The sequence below is a fragment of the Tamandua tetradactyla genome, chromosome 4 (assembly GCF_023851605.1).
Source record: "Tamandua tetradactyla isolate mTamTet1 chromosome 4, mTamTet1.pri, whole genome shotgun sequence".
NCBI classification, from domain to species: Eukaryota; Metazoa; Chordata; class Mammalia; order Pilosa; family Myrmecophagidae; genus Tamandua; species Tamandua tetradactyla.
This window is the reverse complement of record NC_135330.1, coordinates 33329089-33346718: the sequence shown is the minus strand read 5'-3', so window position 1 is coordinate 33346718 and position 17630 is coordinate 33329089. Positions and strand designations below refer to the sequence as shown.

Here is a 17630-nt window from a genome sequence, read left to right as displayed (position 1 = left end):
GAGGAAGAGAATGCTTGTTTACCCCAAATGGTTATTCTAAGTACGAAGGAAGAACACTGAAAGATAAAAACTTTGTTCCCTCAGGAAATGCATGCATGCCTATTGTCATCCTGCAGTATATAACCAGGATCTGGTTAAGAATAAAATTGTCTGAAGTCTGTCTGATAAAAACGTAAGCTTCAAGACCCCCGAGCCCGTATATGTCTTCCTATCTTTTTCTTCTCCCTCTCCCTCTCCCTCTCTGTCTTCCTTTCTTTCTTCTCCCTCTCCCTCTCCCTCTCTCTCCCTCCCTCCCTTCCTTTCTTTCTCATCATTCCTTAATATCCTTCGAGCTCTGTTTCATAGGAAGCAACACAGCTCCCCCCCCAGAGCCCACACTCACTGCTCGCTGTCCCTCTCTAGCCTCCTTGGACTGTGACTTCAGCCCCTATTCACCCAGGTGTGTGTGTGTGTGTGTGTGTGTATGGGGTAGACAGTGTGTACACATGGCCGTTTTCCCATGGCTTGTGGGAAGCTGGATCCACAAGCGTTGTGCCACAGTCAAAGCCAGATAGTTATTCCCGGGAAGGCCCAGCTGAGTGGGCTCAGTTTACTTTATCTCGCCCTCCACACTGAAATTTACAGGTGACCCAGGCCAGCTCTGTCCTCAAAGGCTTACATAATGTTCCAGGTCAACACACTCCAACTATTAGAACTGAAAGTCACAGTGAGGTGCAGTTTTCTCTGTTATGCTGCATGGGGTTTCACTTACCTTCTGGCTTATTTTAAGTACTACATGTCTAGGCCAGAAGACACCCCAAATATGGAGCAGCTAAGAAATTTTTTGTCCCTCCACTTGTTGGCAAACAATGAGCTTCTATAGAAAGACAGGAAATCACTGATGATACATGCTGCTTTTTTTTTTTTACCCCCTTAAAAGGAGGACATGCAACTTTCTTTCCAATATATAACGATGCCATAAAAGCACATAAACATAGGCAAAAGGCTTGAAGGAAGTATACCAAAATGCTAACTATGGTTGTATCTGTGTGGGCAGATTATGATAAAATTTTTTATGATAAAATTTTTGCTTTACTCTGTTCCACATTCCCGATAAAGCATCTTAGTTTTATAACACAAAAATTAACTCACGGATTCTGTTTCAGCTCAGAGTGTGGCCCCGGGTGAACGGCTGGTAATGGGAGGAGTGGTGCCTGGAACTTGCAGTCTTCCCTGCCGATGTTCGGAGCCCCACCTGTGTGGGCAGGATGCCCTGGGTGCTGCCCGGCTGCTAGAGGTTCTGTGGCAGCGGGCACCTGCCTGCCCCATCCACCCACACCCACCTCCCAGGTTCCCTGTCTACCTCCATGCAAGGAAGGGCGGGGACCAGGACCCCCTCCCAGCACAGAGCCCTGCTCAGGCTGTCGGAGCTGCACCCCAGCCCCAGCCCCAGCCAACGCACCTTGTACAGCTCCACGTACTTGGGGTGAGGGAAGTGGAGCATGGCGACAAACGCCTTGACGCAGTCGCTCCTCAGCCCGTCCCGGTACAGGTTCTCTGCCAGCATCTGGGCTACAAAGTTCTTGCCTGTGCCGGACCAGCCATGGAACGACAGAGCCAGGGCCTTGTCCGGCCGGGGCGTCTCCACGTGATCCCTCACCGCCCGCAGCACCAGCTCCCGGGCCACATGCTGGCCATGCAGCCGCACACGGAGGTCCGACTCAAGGCCTAGGAGAGAGAAGAGCATGGTGAGGGCCCCCCCACAGGCCATCGCCAGGCTCAGCCATAGCCAAGGGACTGAACTCCCCGAGGTGGTGTCAGTTATCCATCCTGTGTGGCCTGAGAACAAGGAGTCAGAGGGCAGAAGGCATTCAAGGGCGATTTTCTGTCAAGCCTGAGAAATCAAGATTGGACTAAGGGAGAGGACGGAGTGACCCTTCCTGAAGGTCCTGAAGCCACCCCAGAGTGGCTGGCAGAGGCCTGTCTGGAGGAGGAGCCCTCCCCCCACCAACGAATTTCCTCCAACTCCTCCCTCCCTAAATGTTTTTTGGGGAAACCCTCATTTTATCCATTTTAGTTCCACTCAGCAAACACTTTTTGAGATTGGCCACTGTACAACCACGCGGTGCAGGTGGGGAGCCTGTGCTGCCACTTATGGACAAGGCACTGACCCCTTGGAGTGCAGGGCTGGCCAGAGGGGGATCTCGAGCCAGCTCAGGTCCCAGTGAGCTCAGGCAGGTCAGCGTCTAAGGTCAGACACTGGCAGTATCCAGGTTCTCATTGGCTGAAGCCCACAGACCTGAGCATGGCACGTGATGCTTCGAAAGTGGAAGCGATGGTAGCGGGGGAAATAACATCTGCTGCCATCTTCCCTGTACTCAGCGCTGTGCTTTAAGGGTTTTATAATTAATCTTCACAATAATTCTGCAAGGAAGGTGTTATCAGCCTCATTTAAAATGGAGGAGACTGAGTCTTGGCGAGGACTGCCCAAGGGTTGGCAGCTAGTAAGAGAGCTAGTGACACCTCAGAATATTTGGGGTGCCCAGACCCAGGTGGAATGATGGGCACATTGAGGACAGGAGGTAACTTGTTAACTGCCTGCCTGGGGTCTTATCCCGAGTCAGCAGAAATCCAAATTCAGACTTCCTGAGCAGTAGACCAAATTTGGTCCTGAGCCACGCATTTTCCCTAGACACAGGACTTGCTGAGGAGTGTGCAGAAAGCACTGTGTCAGTGGCATCTGCGCCCATTAAGTCATCTCATATTTAGGGTAGATATTGTTTATAGAGTTTGAAAGAGCCAGGATCAGGGGTGCTCTAGGCAATGAAACTTCCCCTGGGGAAACTAGTCTGAGGTACTTTTGCAAAGAACTAAACCACCAATCCTTTATCAGAATGTATTTAGTACTTGGGGCTAAATATCTGAGAATCAAACTGCAAAATAAATTGCCATATGCAAACCAAGCCACCTGAACTACTTGAAAAAGAGAAGTTGGTTAGTAATGAATGACTCAAATTCAGCTGGATTCTGAGGGAGAGAATGTCCAGGCATACTGCTATGGGGGTTTCCAATCCATGTGATGGCTAATATGAATTACTTTTTAAATCAGAAACATCCTATTTCTATCAAGGATGTGGTGCCACTGAGGCTTCCCCACTGCTCCCAGACAACCCAGGAAACCCACATTGCATTGCCCAGACATTTCCTGGCTAAAGGTTAGAAAAGGACACTTAAAATCACAACCCACAATTTCTGAACAGTTCTCTTGATTGACTGTCTCAACCATGCAGTGGGGGTGGGAGTGCAACACGTGGGGACTATGGTTCCTGTCTAGAGAGAGTCCTGGTACTCTGGGCTGACTCTTAGGGGCCACTGGATAGGTTAAGCCATGAGTTAATCCATGCAAAGTTGATAGCACAATGCCTGGCACCCAGCAGGGGCTCAACAGATCTTATCTAATCTTCTTTTCTCCTTGGACACACCCCCAAGGATAGCAGGAGGACCTGGTGAAGGAGCAGTAGGTGGCAAATGAGCAGAGAAGCCCTCAGTCTAGACAGGGAACAGTTTCTCTCCCCTTCCTCAGACAGTGGCGATCAGGGACCTGTCTTGTGTCTGGCAGTGTCCCCCTCTCCCAGCTGTCACAGATGGCTGTGACCTGTTCATGGCATCCCCAAGATGCAGCACACCATGAAGTTGGTAAAGTAGAGCCATGAAACCAAAAGCTAAAATGGGGCATCTTGTTTCTGATTCAAGTAGTTTGGTGCTCCTTCAAAAAACAGGATGGAAGTACTTAGGTTTCAGTTTCTAAATAGAAGAATGCAAAGTACTTTGATGATACCACTTCATACTGTTCAAGGGAACTGTGTCTGGAATACCTAGGAGTTCAGTGACCTGCCCAAAGCAGATCTTCAGATAATTACAGACTTGATTTCATTCTTGTCCTGGCAATTCCTGCTTGGGAGAAGGTTGGATGGCATGATGACAGTCCCTTGCTGCAGTGCCTTTTCCCCTGAATTGTCCCCCTCCCCCACATATCCCTAGCCCCTTTGGGCCATGTGAGGTCTAACCTGTGAAGTTGTTGGAGATCCTGCAGTCCCCACTGTCACAGCAGTCCTGGAAGCGGCAGTACCACCTGGTCAGGATATCCAGGTACTGCTGGCCCAGCCGGGGAAGGTTCCATCCTGGAAAAGGAGGAGCTGTGAGACAGAGGCAGAGCCTCAAGCACAGGGGGAGTCACGCAATGCCTCCCTGAAGACTTGGTTAAGCAGAGTGCTTCTTCTTCCCATCTTTTGTCCTCCCACTAGGCCCATGCTTCACTGCTCTCCCCTGGTCCTTCCTTGCCCTTTGCCTTGGGCAGTAGCAGGCACCTCGAGCTTTGAGGAAGTAGACCACCTTGATCCAGTTCCAGTCAAGTCTCAATTTATCCAACAAAAGCCCTTAAGCACCATATGCCAGAAGCATAAGAAACCTGGACCTTGCCGGCAGAAGTTTGCAGTTTAGGAGGGAGACAAGGCGGACAAACAGTCGCTGGCAATGATCATTCTTCCTATTTATGTTAGGTTTCCAAATAATTTGATTACAGCCACCTCCAAGGCCCTCTAAATTCTTTGCTCAATTGAATATATCCAGCATTAGCAAAAAATCAAACCCATCACTGGAATTCAGAACTTTTTGTTTCAATTAAAGATGTTTATAGTACTTTTTACAGGCTTGCCACATGATTTGACAGTGACAGTGTCAGACCAGAACTCAGGTCCCAGACTCCAAGTCTAAGACTCTGCTCCCTGCATGTCGCCAAGCACTGCATCCATAGGCCACAGAGGAGAAGGAGCAGGTACTTGTGAAGCGGGGGGAGACAGTCACCAGGTCTGTTCACCCAGGACTTCCCTCAAAGCCATCAAGAAATTGGGGAACAATGGCACCGTGGAATAATGCCAGGGTGGGTCAGCAGACAGCACAGGAAGTGGGAGGGGGACGGCCAAGCCTATTCACACCTATAGAGCCCTGCAAAAGGGAAGGAGGGGTAGTAGTGACAGGGCTTCCTTGGCCGCCAGAGGCTGCCCCGCCCACAGCGATATAGCAAAGTCTGGGTGGAACAGTAAAGCTGGCTGATACAGCGCCTGTCTGGTGGCCCAGATTACGATGTGCCAGGGCAGGAGTAAGGCTTCGACAGCTGCAACCCGAATTCAACTCGGCTTCTGCACATCCCGCTTCCCCGGCTCCGACCCTGCCGGAAGCTGCCGGGAGCCGCGGGCAGGCGGGGCCCAGCGGCGGGTGGACCAGGCGGAGGCGGCGGCTCCGGGTCTTACCCAGGGGCTTGGCGACAACCTCGTCCTCTTCACAGTCCTCGGGCCACACCTGGCAGCTGAAAAGTGCCCAGTACCGTGCGGAGAGGGCGCCGGCCGCGCTCAGCCGCTCCTTCAGGCCCTGGAAGGCCGGCCAGGCGCCCCCCGCGCCCCGCTGCTCCGAGCCCTCTCCCGGCCTCGCGGCCCCTTTGTGTCCGGGCGCGCCCGGGAGCAGCAGCAGCAGGAAGCTGAGCCACAGGGGGCGCCGCGGGCCGCGAAGCATGGCCGGACCCGACGCGGAGAGATCTGTCCCGAGGCTGGCGGACCCCGCGCTTTTAAAACTCGGGGCGGGCGGGGCCCGAACTCCCGACGCCCTGATTGGTGGGATTCACGTTGCTGTGGGAACCGGCACTAGTCCTTCCGGCGGCGCGCGGCGCCTGCCCACTGGCCTCACATGTGACCCAGGCTGGTGTCCCAGGAAGGCATCCCGAGCTCGATTTCGGGCCCCACCCACCGGATGGGTACTCGGCTTCCTAGAAGCAGTCTATTCTGGGGTGGGGTGCGTGCGGTTGCTCAGAAGGTGAAGTCAGGTCTTGAAATGCCCAAGCTCAATCACCTTGTTACTTACTTTGGGGCTATCAGAGGCCCACCAAATAACGGCACCCGATTAGGCCCTGCCGGTGCCTGTAGAAGCCCTCACGCCCGGGAGCATTACATTGGGCAGGACGGTCAGCGGGTGCAGGAGGTCCGGAGGAAGAGGCTTGTAGGTCAGGTGCGTCCTATGCAGCCTGTGGGGTTAGTTAACGCTCCCTGGCTCCTCTGCAGAGAGAAATGAAACCTCTCGGTGGCAAGTAACCAGCAGGCTTCCACAGCTGGGAGTATACCAAAAGCAAGAGGAAACTGATGAGTTCTAGTGTGGATCTATTTTGGTTTTGGAAAACCCCGCAGCATGGGGAAATCAACAGGTCGCATGTCAGTGTATTGTGTGCACTTTTTAAGCTAAGTCTCGTATTCATGAGCACATGGCTTTGAGCAAGCCATCAGACATCACTGGCAAAAAAGGCTGGAGCGCTTCCTTCTCTCAGGGCTCCTCTCTCCATAATTTAGAACGTGAAACTAGGTTGTTAGATGTCAGGAGAACTTAATGCACGTTTCAAAATCCCCCAAATGTGACTGAAGCTTCTGACCTAAGAGCTATTTGTCTATGATGAAACTGCTGTCTAAAGAGACCAGAGGACTTGACTAATGTGATATGATGAGTGATTTTGAGATTGGGTTCTCCAGACAATAAGGTGAATCCTAGTACCGCGTTCCACCGACTTCACAGGCAAATCGACTCATCCGTTCATCCCAATCTCTTAGATCTCTCTCAATGCCAGGTCTGCAGCTTCTTCAGCAGCTTATCACATTTGCCCCTGCCGTTCATCCTGCTACATAAATCAGATAAACACCTTTGATTGATACAAAGAGAGTTAAGTTGAAAAGTACTGGATGTTATGCATACATGCCATGTATCTTAGCCAGTCAGAGTAATATCAAAATTGAACCAAAACCTCCCACTGAGCAGTGGCCATAGCACCAGTACAGTATTATGTGCAGGACACTCATGAAATCCTTCAGAGGACTGTTGAGGAAACACCATTATTATTTGAAAATTGTAAAAACATTAACTCATTCAATCAACATTATTTGAGCATGAATTGCAGTCCAGTATATCATTCATTATATATTTAAATGTACAATTATTTAAATATTTAAAGGATTTATTATATTATTTAAATATTATTTAAAGGACTTTTAAATAATTGTGAACAGGTAACTTGAATAGGCCCTTCTATTTTCTCTGTGTGGCCTTGAGTGCTAATTAACTGCTCTATGTTTCAATTTCCCCATCTATAACGTGAATTATAAAATAGCCACCTCAAAGGAATGCTGTGAAGATTAAATGAGCTAATCCAGTGAGGCACAGTAAACATTTAACACAGGTTAACTAATGTATATTGTATGCCCAGCTCTGTAGGAGGCTCTGATGGCTTTATTTATACTTTATGGGTGAATTTATGATGTTGAAATTACTAGTATTGACACTCGTTCCTTAAAACAATCCAAGGTTTGAGACTTTGTGGAAGGAATTCTCTCTACTTGTAACTCACATTTAGGGCTAACTGCTAATTTCTGAGACATTTTGATTTGAATTCAGCATTTCATAGTAAAATAGGTAACTGGAAAGTCCTTTAAATAATTGTGAACAGGTAACTTGATTTCAAGAAGAAACTTTTTTTCCTGAAGTAGAGGTAAACATTTATCTCTCTCAAGAGGTTGTCCCACTTAAAATAAATACCAACACCTTTTCCTGAACAAGCCTCTAAAGTGTTTCAAAAAGTTGCGGATGTTTCATTTGCAGGGCTTAGAGGCTGCTGGTTGTGACACTCCAGGAGCAAGCTCTCACAGATGGGCCATGCAGAGGTTGTTGTGGAAACTATAGGCAGCTGTGATTCCTCAGCACGCAAAGTCCCATCGTGCAACTCATGTGGTCCAAGGACCAACAGCAATGGCATCACTGAGTTTATTAGAAATGCTGAATCTCAGGCCCCTACTGAATCAAAATCTTCATCTTCACAAGGTCTTTCTGAGAAAATGGGCACATAACACCTTTACTAAGGTCATCTGAATGGGATCTAGCTTTGCAAGAGACATCTCAACCCTACTGATGGCAGAACCATCTGCCTTGAAACAATCTTTGGGCCAAAGCCAAGTCTATTTCCAAGTTTATTAAAAAAAAAAAAAAAAAAAAGAACAATGCTATATGATATTCAAGAACATAAAATGGATGCTATACAGCTCATACATCGATATGCCAATGGTTCCTTTGTTGAACATCCAATACACAATGCCCTCGAAACATCACGTGGACTAAAACTATCTTCTCAAGACAGGACATGCCAGTATTTCCAGGTGAAAATTATAGGAACCCCCTGAAGGAACATTACTAGTGATAGAGACACTGAAAACAGCACAGGCCCAGGGGACTTCATCTCCTAAACTTTCATCTCTGCATTTCTGGAGACGGGGGTTCTTTCTATGCATGTCAAGTCTGGATCCATCTCCCTTCTTCAGCAAAGGCTCTGCTACTCCTCACCCTTCTAACCCCCCAGATCCTTCTCTGTTTCTTATGCCCCCAAGCCATGTCAGTCTCACAGGCAGTGTTCTACTCGGATCACTCTTCAGGCTCCTTGAGAGACAGGTTAGTTATAATCATCTTGTTGGCGTCCACGTTTCCCTGCACAATGCTCAAATGCCTTCTGCAGACAGACCAAGAACTTCACAAACTGCTATTTATTACTATTATTTCCTGATATATATACAGCAGCTTACCTCGCAACCCCCCACTCATGCTAAACCAATGGTTATGACCATTCTGGCCTCTTTTACAAAATGAGGGTGCTAAAAATCAGTTTTATGGGCAAACACACTGGGTAAAATTAGTCCATAACAGAAGTCTTCCCTTCCCACTCCCAGGGAAAACTCCCTTTTTCAAGTTCTAATACTAGTCTTTCCAATATGCCTGAAAGACAAAGCTTGAAATCCAGTCTGGAAAAAAGATTTGTATGTGGTGTGTCAGTAACATGTCCCAGGCCTTAGTCTCCCACACATATTCAAGTACAAATGACAAATACTGGCACAGACAAATGTGCTGCATCACAAGAAATAAGTATTCTGCTCAGTCATCTGGTTGAGGGCTAGGATGCTGGATTTTCATTTTGAGCAGTAAAAATCTGGGTGTGTTAAGAATTATAATCAGGGCAACTGGCTCTCTCTTCCATGTCTCTATGGTACTAGGCTGGCAATGGATTCTTCAGGATTCATAATTCTTTACCTCCAAAGAATCTAATAAAAAAGCAAAAAGCACCCCAAAACTAATCTATGGAAATCTTGGTACAGTCAAACCTGGTATGGACCTTTTGAAGACGGGTGAAGAAATTTACAAGTCTTATCCATCAAGACACTATTAAACAATAGTGGGCATTTTAAGTGGGGCAAAAGATGTAATCATCTCTGTCCCCTGACAAAACTGATAGGAAATTGGAACAGGAGACACTGGAAATATCTTGAGGGAAAAAAAAAATTAAGAAAAAAGATGATATATCAGTATTTATTAAAATCTTTATTTTGTTTTTTTTCTTCAGAATTAAAACCCATGGAACATATTAGAAATTTAGGTTTGCATCTGTCTTGTTTGGTGTCTTACCAAGTACAACCTCTATTTGTGCAACAGCTCTGAGATGAAATCGTTGGCAAAACAAAACAGAAGTGGTTCTTCCACGTCCCTTATAAGCAAATAAATTTAGCTTCAAAGTTAAGTTATCCCCAGTCCTCCCCACACAGTTTGGTTCCTTAAAAACCTGGCACAGTATAGCACCCAGCCCCTACCTTTTCACCACCCAGACTTGAGAAATCAAAGGGAGAAAAACAAGTCTTCCTCTGTACAGTAAGTTTCATGAAGTCAGGTCTGTCCAGCTCACTACTGTGCCCTGCGGGAGCTGGCGCCCAGAGCTGCTCAGCTGGTGTTGCTGAATGAATAGCCTTTATGTCACTTAGTACCCAGTGTGAGAGACTGAGAAAAGAACCTTTTATTAGCTTCAAATCCTTCAGCAATGAGAGTCAATGTTTCCCTGTGTCAAAATAAATATGTTTTCTTGCTAGAATAACATATATGACCATATATATACATATACCTTTACTACTGTTTCCTGAAGCTCAAGAACATAAGATGTCTTATAGGAGACAGTTCCCTGATGGAAACTTCTTACTACTATTCAGGTGTGGTCTTTATCGGTCAAACAAGATGGGCCAATAGAGGAGGGAGGATGAATATGATGGATTGACAAGGGAGACCAAAAGTCCTTCTCATCACTTTTTAAAGATATGACAGATTTCATGGGAAGAACATGTTGCCTTCAGGTGACACTGAAAAATTTCCATATACAGGATTCATCTTTCCCAAAATAATATGGAGTGGCTATACCTGAATTCTTCTATTTCAATCTTAAATTTCATTTGACATATTGACCCTGAGTGAAAACAGGGTTTATTAATGAGGAGAAATGCTTCATTAATACATTACTAAACAATACTCTGAGCAAGCAGATCCTGCCTCTTAATTTGTTCTTCACATAAAGTTATTTAGGCCCCTCTGCAAACCCATCCTCTAGCCTCACATTAAGGAACACTTTTGGAATAAAACCTCTACCCCTACTTCCCCACTCAAACTTCTGAATAAGCATGTTTTAAAAGTGGGGGAAGAAGAGTAGTCAGTTCTGATTTTCCTTTTTTGTAATATTAAAATGTATCCACATCTACCTTTAGATATTAGTTAGGTACACCCAACTTAGGGTTGCTCAAACACCAAAAACCCCTCCAATGCTTGTTTTGATTGTAATAGCGCTAGATTCTAATAAATAAACCATAAGGAGGACAGTGTTATAAAACTTTAAAAAGACAGCTACCTTCTTTTTCTAACAGAATGTAGTGTTTGCACACTTCAGGGCTGTAAACTTACAGTTGTTTTTTCCCAGGCTTGCCTTAACAGACTTTTTCAGCTAATACAATCCTGACTTAGGACATAAATCCATATTCTCAGTGCCATATCATACCACTCTATTAGCATAATTCTAGCTTTACTCTAATGGATTTTAATACCTTTTAAGATCATGAATTTGAATTTAGTAGGGAGAGAATTAAATGATACATTTAATTTTGGCAATATTTTGAAGAAAGGATGAGATGTTTTTCAAGGCAGCTTTCCCTCCTGCTTTTTTTTCTTTAGCAGATTCTTCTACCTTCAACATTATAAATGAATTTCCCAGTTTGGAAAGTTTTTTACTTATTCCTATGTGGCACATGGTGCGACATTGTGTGTTTGAAAGTACACTGATTCACAATTTAGTCCAACTAACATTTATCAAGGGGAACACAGCTGACATCCTTCCTGTCTCCCAGAAGCTTTACGGTAAGCACTATATCCAAGGTATTCTGAAGCTACGCTGTCAATTTCCCTGGACGCACATAGTAAATGGCCTGAAAATGGAAATCTATGCCTCCTTTTAACACTCCTTCAGTTTTGTGCTAAATCTGTCTTCTTAAATTCAATACTCATTTTATAACTCAGCCCATGCCCATCTTAAAGCATATATACAAAGTATAAAAATACCCCCAATTTCATGCTATTTTAAAGTAGTTATAGGTTACGCAGTTATCTTTCAATAGAAGAAAATCGGGGCACAAATCCTAAAGCGCGGTTGCCTAAAACTGATCTCCAATGGCTGACATAAAATTTGTTCAACCACACTGTTTAAATAGTCGTCTCTGCTGGACAGAAGTACAAAACTACAACAGCACCCAGCAAAATACAGGAGAGAAACACACAACTCTGAGCCCAGGTAAGCGGGCACACCAGGTGGGTTGTCTTCTGGCCCTGTATTTTTCTGCTTACATATCAATCACTTTGCCAGAACACAAAAATGAGCGTGTGGTTTAGCAACCTAAAATAAGAAAGTGCTCAGAGATGGAAGGATAGTGCTATAGCATGGGTTCTACAATAGAGACTGAATAATGAAATTAGGGTTTGATATAAATCAAAGTCTTAAGGCTCCTTAATGTCAAGGCTCAGAAGGCTTAGAATCTTTCCAGTCTTTTGCGTGGCCCTAATCGTACACTAAGTCCAGCCACAGCAGGCCTGCACCATCATTGTAGGAGTGAGCTGGCTTTTCTCACAAGAAATGCACAGACAGGGTTGCCAATCTCTTGGGAGCAGCAGCTTCAATGTCCAAATGCCTTAAAGGCAGGAGTGGAAATTCAGTTCAGAAGAGAAATGAAGATGACAGAGAACACAGACAACCTGACTTTTATTCAAAGTATTATTTCAGTTTGCTTTGTTAACTAAGAAAGGATTTGCCTCCTTTGGGCAAAAGGAAAAAGTTTCCATAAGAAAATTATGCTTGGGATGTACAATATTTTCTTTAGAGACAATTATTTAGTTAATTTGGACAGAACTGTGAGAACACAGATTTTACTTAGGTACAAAGCCATCTTTGCTTTTTACACACCTGGTGACCCTAAATTCAGGGGGATCTGTTTTCACTAATGATCTCAGTATATAACTCAATCATCTCTCCAATTCTGGTTTTACCAAGTGATCTCTCAACTTTCCTCCCCTAAGAATCATCAAAAGTATCATTACCCAACTGCTTAAATATCGAACACCTCTCCCATCCAACAGAGAGTACTATTTTATCTCAATAGAATGCCAGGTTTATTTGCTGCCACTCCTTAGGAGACAGTAAGCTTTCCAATTTGACTAGTCCTGGTGAAAAAGGACATAAGAGATTGTAAAGTGTTTTCAGAAAATCCACATATGTGGAAAAGGGACTGCAAGGTTTAACTTAAAACACACACCAGAAGCAATGCCAGCATGAGCCTGATGGCACTTCCCCGTCTGTCCTTTGGCATGAGAAACTAAGACTAACCATAGTGCCCATTGCTAGAATGGGCACATGATGCCACGGAAGTCAGGTGATCCAGCTGGAACAGCTTTGTGGTCTGAAATTGTAGTCTTTGCTTTAGTTTCTGCTACAGAAAACACCAAAGACATCCAAGGCCACCGTGTCCCGTGTCAACAGAACTCGATGCTGGCCATTTCCCATCTGAAACCATACAGAATTCATTGTGCTGTTTTTCTATCTTTGTAAAAAGAAGTTTCACATGTTCTATGTTGAAAATTACAAGTGGGAGAGAGGCATCCTGTCTTCCACCAGCACAGAATCCACTCCAAACTGGTCAGTGCACTGCTTCACGGTGGCCAGGACGCTCAGCAGCCGGGGGTCCACGGCATCCAAGTGAAGCCCAGAGAGCACGGGGGAGATGGGGTCATGGGCCATGGCCGATCTTAAGGCAGATTTCAGTACACCGTTCTTTAGGTAGTTTAGTCTGTTCCAGGTAGAAACCCGAATGCTGGAAGAAAATGTTTTATAAGTTACGCATAAACGTGAATGGAGTTTAAAGCCTGCTTGGCAGCCAAAAGAAATAACAATGTAAAATACCTCAACTGAAAAAAATTCATTTCTATTTTAGAATTACCTCTACATTATGAGTAAGTCACATTATCCCATTTTGATTTTTTTTTTCTGGGTAATCAATCAGAGATACATACAAAGATTTGTGCATATTCATATTCACTGCAATGCTATTCATAACAGGAAAAATGGGAAACAATCTGAATGCCCAAACTCTGAGAAGCAGTTAAATAAATTATGGTTAACCATTCAAGGGAATATGCATGGTAGCCTGGGAAAATGTCCATGATATAATGTTGGAGGAAAAAGTTGAGGGGAAAAAAACTGTTTAAATCTATGAGGAAAGAAAATGTGTGTATATATGTTTATATGTATACCGCGCACACACACACACACACACAATTAGAATAAAGTACACTGCAGTGTAAACATGAGTTACTCTAAGACATTAATGAGTAATTTTCATTTTCTTCTTTATGTTTTTGAGTTAAAAAAAAAATCTACTGTTGATATTATAATTAGGAAATTTTATTTTAGGGACACCTATTTTCCTTAACTATTTCAACAACTAATGAGGACCTTCTGTTTTTTTCAGCAAAGAAGTCTTAAGATAAAATTATCTCTTTGTAATTAAAGTAGAAATTACTCGGTGTACAGAAAAGTGTGATTCTGAAAGAGGCTGCTGCTTTGGCAACTATTTAAAAATAAGGAAGATGGATCCTTGCACAAAGTGTTGAAGGGACAAACACGGCTACTGTATACTTTTATTATTCTGAAATAAACAGCAAATACCCAGGGCATCAAAGCTTCCCCTCTAGTACTAAAGTTATCAATTTATTGCCTCTTAGCCCTAAATTTCACCTTCAGTATATGCTCTGCTATAACAGACAGAATTCCTCTAAGCATCACTCTTTTTGAGCTCTTTTTTTTTTTTTTTTTGCATGGGTAAGCACCGGGAATCTGCCTGCTGAGCCATCATGGCCTGCCCAAGCTCTTTTAATACAAGGTGCTGGAGGGACACTGCAAAAGGAAGGGCTCTCCTGCTGTTTCCAGCTGCTTGCTACACAGTGGGTCAGCAACCTGGGGCTGAGGACCTCTGTCCAGCACATGCCAGAAGGCACACGGTACCTCAGTGACTCTATAGCCTTGGCCAGGCACAGTGATAACCTTCCTGAGGGCCTCTGACAGACATGGAAACCTGCACCCAAAGGCCTCCTGCCCACACTTACACCCTGACTCCCTCTGTAGATCCACAAGCATGGCTTGCCTGCAGCCCAGAAGGTTCCTACAGACTGTCCCTCCCTCTGCATGTCATGCCACCAGGTGCCAATTCCCTGTACCCTGACTGTACCCCAAAGGGTTGTTTCCTGCTTGCCCAGTATGTGCGGACCAGGTCTGGCCTAGGCAAACCAGCAAACTCTCTGCTATCCAGTGAGGTCAACTACACATCTCCAAAGAGCTCCAAACGTAAGCATTGGGGAGGAGGCCCTCTTGCAAGTGTCCTTCCTTGAGTATTCTCCCTTCTTTTACCTTACAGTCACTATTATATCAGAGTTTAATAATAGTTCTTTATATTAAACTTCTCTTGTTTTACCCACTGTGTCTTTTACCTTGGACCAAATGGATACACTGACTATACATACAAAAACATCTTCCTTCAAAGCCAAACACAATTTTTGTACTGAACATATCTCTGCTTTCCAATATTAATGAAGACAATTAAGGGTTGCCTGGGCAAACTGTTACTTTCTGCAGGATTTTGTTGTTATTAAAAAAAAAAAGAAATGAAAAGGAAAAAAAATAGACTAGTTACTAGGAGAGGAAGTCTTATGTGATATGAGTGTCTCTGAGAGTTAACCAGTATTCAGTGGTACTTCTGGACTTGCTTCTCTTCATAACCAAGCAAGGTGGATCCCAGTTCACTCCTGTACTTTAAAATTATACCACTTATATGAAATAATTGGAATATGCAAATGTATAGAGACAGAAAGGTAATCAGGGGCAGGAGAGGGGTCGGAATGAGGAGTTAAAGCATACAGGATTTCTGATTGAGATGACAGAAAAGTTTTGGTAAGGGAGGGTGGAGATGGTAGCACAATATTGTGAATATTAGCTAAGGCCAGTGAATTGTATGCTTGGGGTAGGTGGGATGGAAATTTTAGGTTGTATATATGGTATAACAATTTTTTAAAAATGAAAGAGAGAGACTAAAGAGATGACAATGAAATGCAATACATGATCCTGGGCATAATCTAATAATGGAGAAGAAAATGCCTAAAAGGACATTATTGAGACAACTAAAAGAAGTGAAATATAGACAATTATGCTTTATATCAATGTTTAAATTTCTTGAACATGGTAAATGTACTTAATGTGGTTATAAGTGTCCTTATTCTTAGGAAATATACATGGTAGTATTAAATAAGTGTTAAAGGAGCTTGATATATGTACTTTACTCTCAAATGTTTAGAAAATAGATGGATGGATGGATGGAAGGAAGGGAACACTGTGTCTTTTCTGTCTCTTGCTTGGACTAAATGGATACATTGAATATTAATACAAAAATACCATTAATACAAAAAACATGTTCCCTCAAAGCCAAACACAGTTTTTGCATTGAATGTGTCACTGCAATACACAGAGGGAGGGAGGGAAAAAAGGAGCACGGACTGGCAAATGTGGCAAAATGTTAAAAGTTGGTAAATCTGGGTATCTGGGTTGGTGGGTATATTGGAGTTTTCTGTACAGAAACATAATATAACATTCCTGTAAGTTGGAAATTATTTCAAAATAAAAAGTTTAAAAAAATCAGCACTGATGCTCTGAAAAGGAACACTTTAGAACTCAATCTTTATTTTTCTTGATTTACTTTTTATTTGTTTTTGGATATAGACTTAAAAATATTAAATTCCTATGGAAAGTTACTTTGGGTTTAGACAATTTCAATCTGAGATCTGCATCCCCAGGTAGTAGATGGTGGGTTAAGAAAGTACTTGAAGATACAATGTAAACATGGTACAGCTCCCTGGGACTCAGATTTTACTAGAAAATGTTTTTTGTAGTAAGGGCAGGGTGGAGGACGACACTATAGTTTTATATTAAGGCAAGCATGGACTGAATAAACTGAAAACCTGTATTCATATAAAATTCAAATGAATTCTGAGCTTTGGGTACCTGCCCTCCACCTTTCCATGATCCTCCATATCTCAGGATCTGCAGGGATTCTGGGTTGGAAAAACATGAAAGGTATCAGGAAGTTTTAGAGCCAAGAAAACTGACGTGCCTGAAAAGGATGGCAATGCAGGCACATGTATTTGATGTGTGTAACTTACATGCAACACTGATAGAGAGGGGCAAGAATGCTTCTCTCGTCCAGTGAGGGGTTCCCAAAGCTGAAAATGAAAGGAAAACGTATCAATTAGTTGCAAGTACTTCTTAGTATCAAAGCGAGAGCAAATTCTGTAAGAAACCCAAACATTATCTGATACAATTTCATTCTCCAGCCACTCAAATCACTTAAATTAAAAATAAACAGAGCATAACCAATTAGACACAGGATCCCCAAAAGTCGACAGTGAAATATCAAACAAAAAAAATACTAATTTACAAAAAGACCCTTTTTATCTGCCAAGATACTGCAAGGTGCTAGAGCATAAAACTGACTTGTACCACAGTGTGGGGTTAATCATTAAAGGGAGAATTGAAGACCCCTAAACGTAAATGGTTTCAAGGCTGGGAAGAGAGATAAAGGCTACACACATTAGATTCTAGAAAGAAGCACGAGGTTATTAATTATAAAAGAAGTTATCCTTGTTCTACCTCAAAATTACTAATCAGAAAAGATCTGGATTGTTTTATTCCTTACAAATGAGTATATGGACAAATTTAAACTAGTTTTCTAATTGCTCACAGAAGCTGAAAAAACACTAAGTGAAAGCAGATGTAAAAATGATTTTAGCAGTAACTTAGAGTTAGAAAAAGAGACTGGAACCTAGAAAAACTGACCATCCTCCATTCTTTCCTTGGATGCTCACCTTAATATGAACCCTTAACAGAGTATAGGCCTGCAAATAACAAATGACAAAAGCAACTATTCCAATGTATACTTCCACAGAACACATGATCTTTTTAAAAAAATTATCATTTTTAACAAGTAAGGATAACACTTTTCAGGAATATATACAATATAGGCCACTAGCTGCTTTACTGGGAGTGGAGAGAGGGAATAGCAGGGTTTGCAGGCCCCTTGCCATCTGTAGCTGTCACCCTCTTTCACCAAGCGCCTGGTATTCCA

At 43.6% G+C, this 17630-nt stretch overlaps 2 protein-coding genes across 5 annotated transcripts in view; both read right to left on the bottom strand.

Moving 5' to 3' along the window:
• The window catches only part of TOR3A (torsin family 3 member A), a 66053-nt gene extending 60499 nt beyond the window's left edge, over positions 1 to 5554 (bottom strand). For all 3 annotated transcript variants that reach the window (XR_013174136.1, XM_077157129.1, XM_077157128.1), the window contains exons 1-3: positions 5289 to 5554; positions 4047 to 4160; positions 1442 to 1707 (exon numbers count right to left, since the gene is read on the bottom strand). Coding sequence is in view for 2 of the 3 variants with exons in the window: in XM_077157129.1 (XP_077013244.1) it covers positions 1442 to 1707; positions 4047 to 4160; positions 5289 to 5547 (639 nt within the window). In the remaining variant the exon portion in view is untranslated. The remainder of the gene's footprint in view (positions 1 to 1441; positions 1708 to 4046; positions 4161 to 5288) is intronic.
• A 3856-nt stretch (positions 5555 to 9410) lies between these two features.
• FAM20B (FAM20B glycosaminoglycan xylosylkinase) overlaps positions 9411 to 17630 on the bottom strand; it is a 51421-nt gene continuing 43201 nt past the window's right edge. For both annotated transcript variants that reach the window (XM_077157115.1, XM_077157116.1), the window contains exons 7-8: positions 16669 to 16728; positions 9411 to 13274 (exon numbers count right to left, since the gene is read on the bottom strand). In XM_077157115.1, coding sequence (XP_077013230.1) covers positions 13043 to 13274; positions 16669 to 16728 — 292 coding nt within the window. In that variant the 3' untranslated portion in view covers positions 9411 to 13042. The remainder of the gene's footprint in view (positions 13275 to 16668; positions 16729 to 17630) is intronic.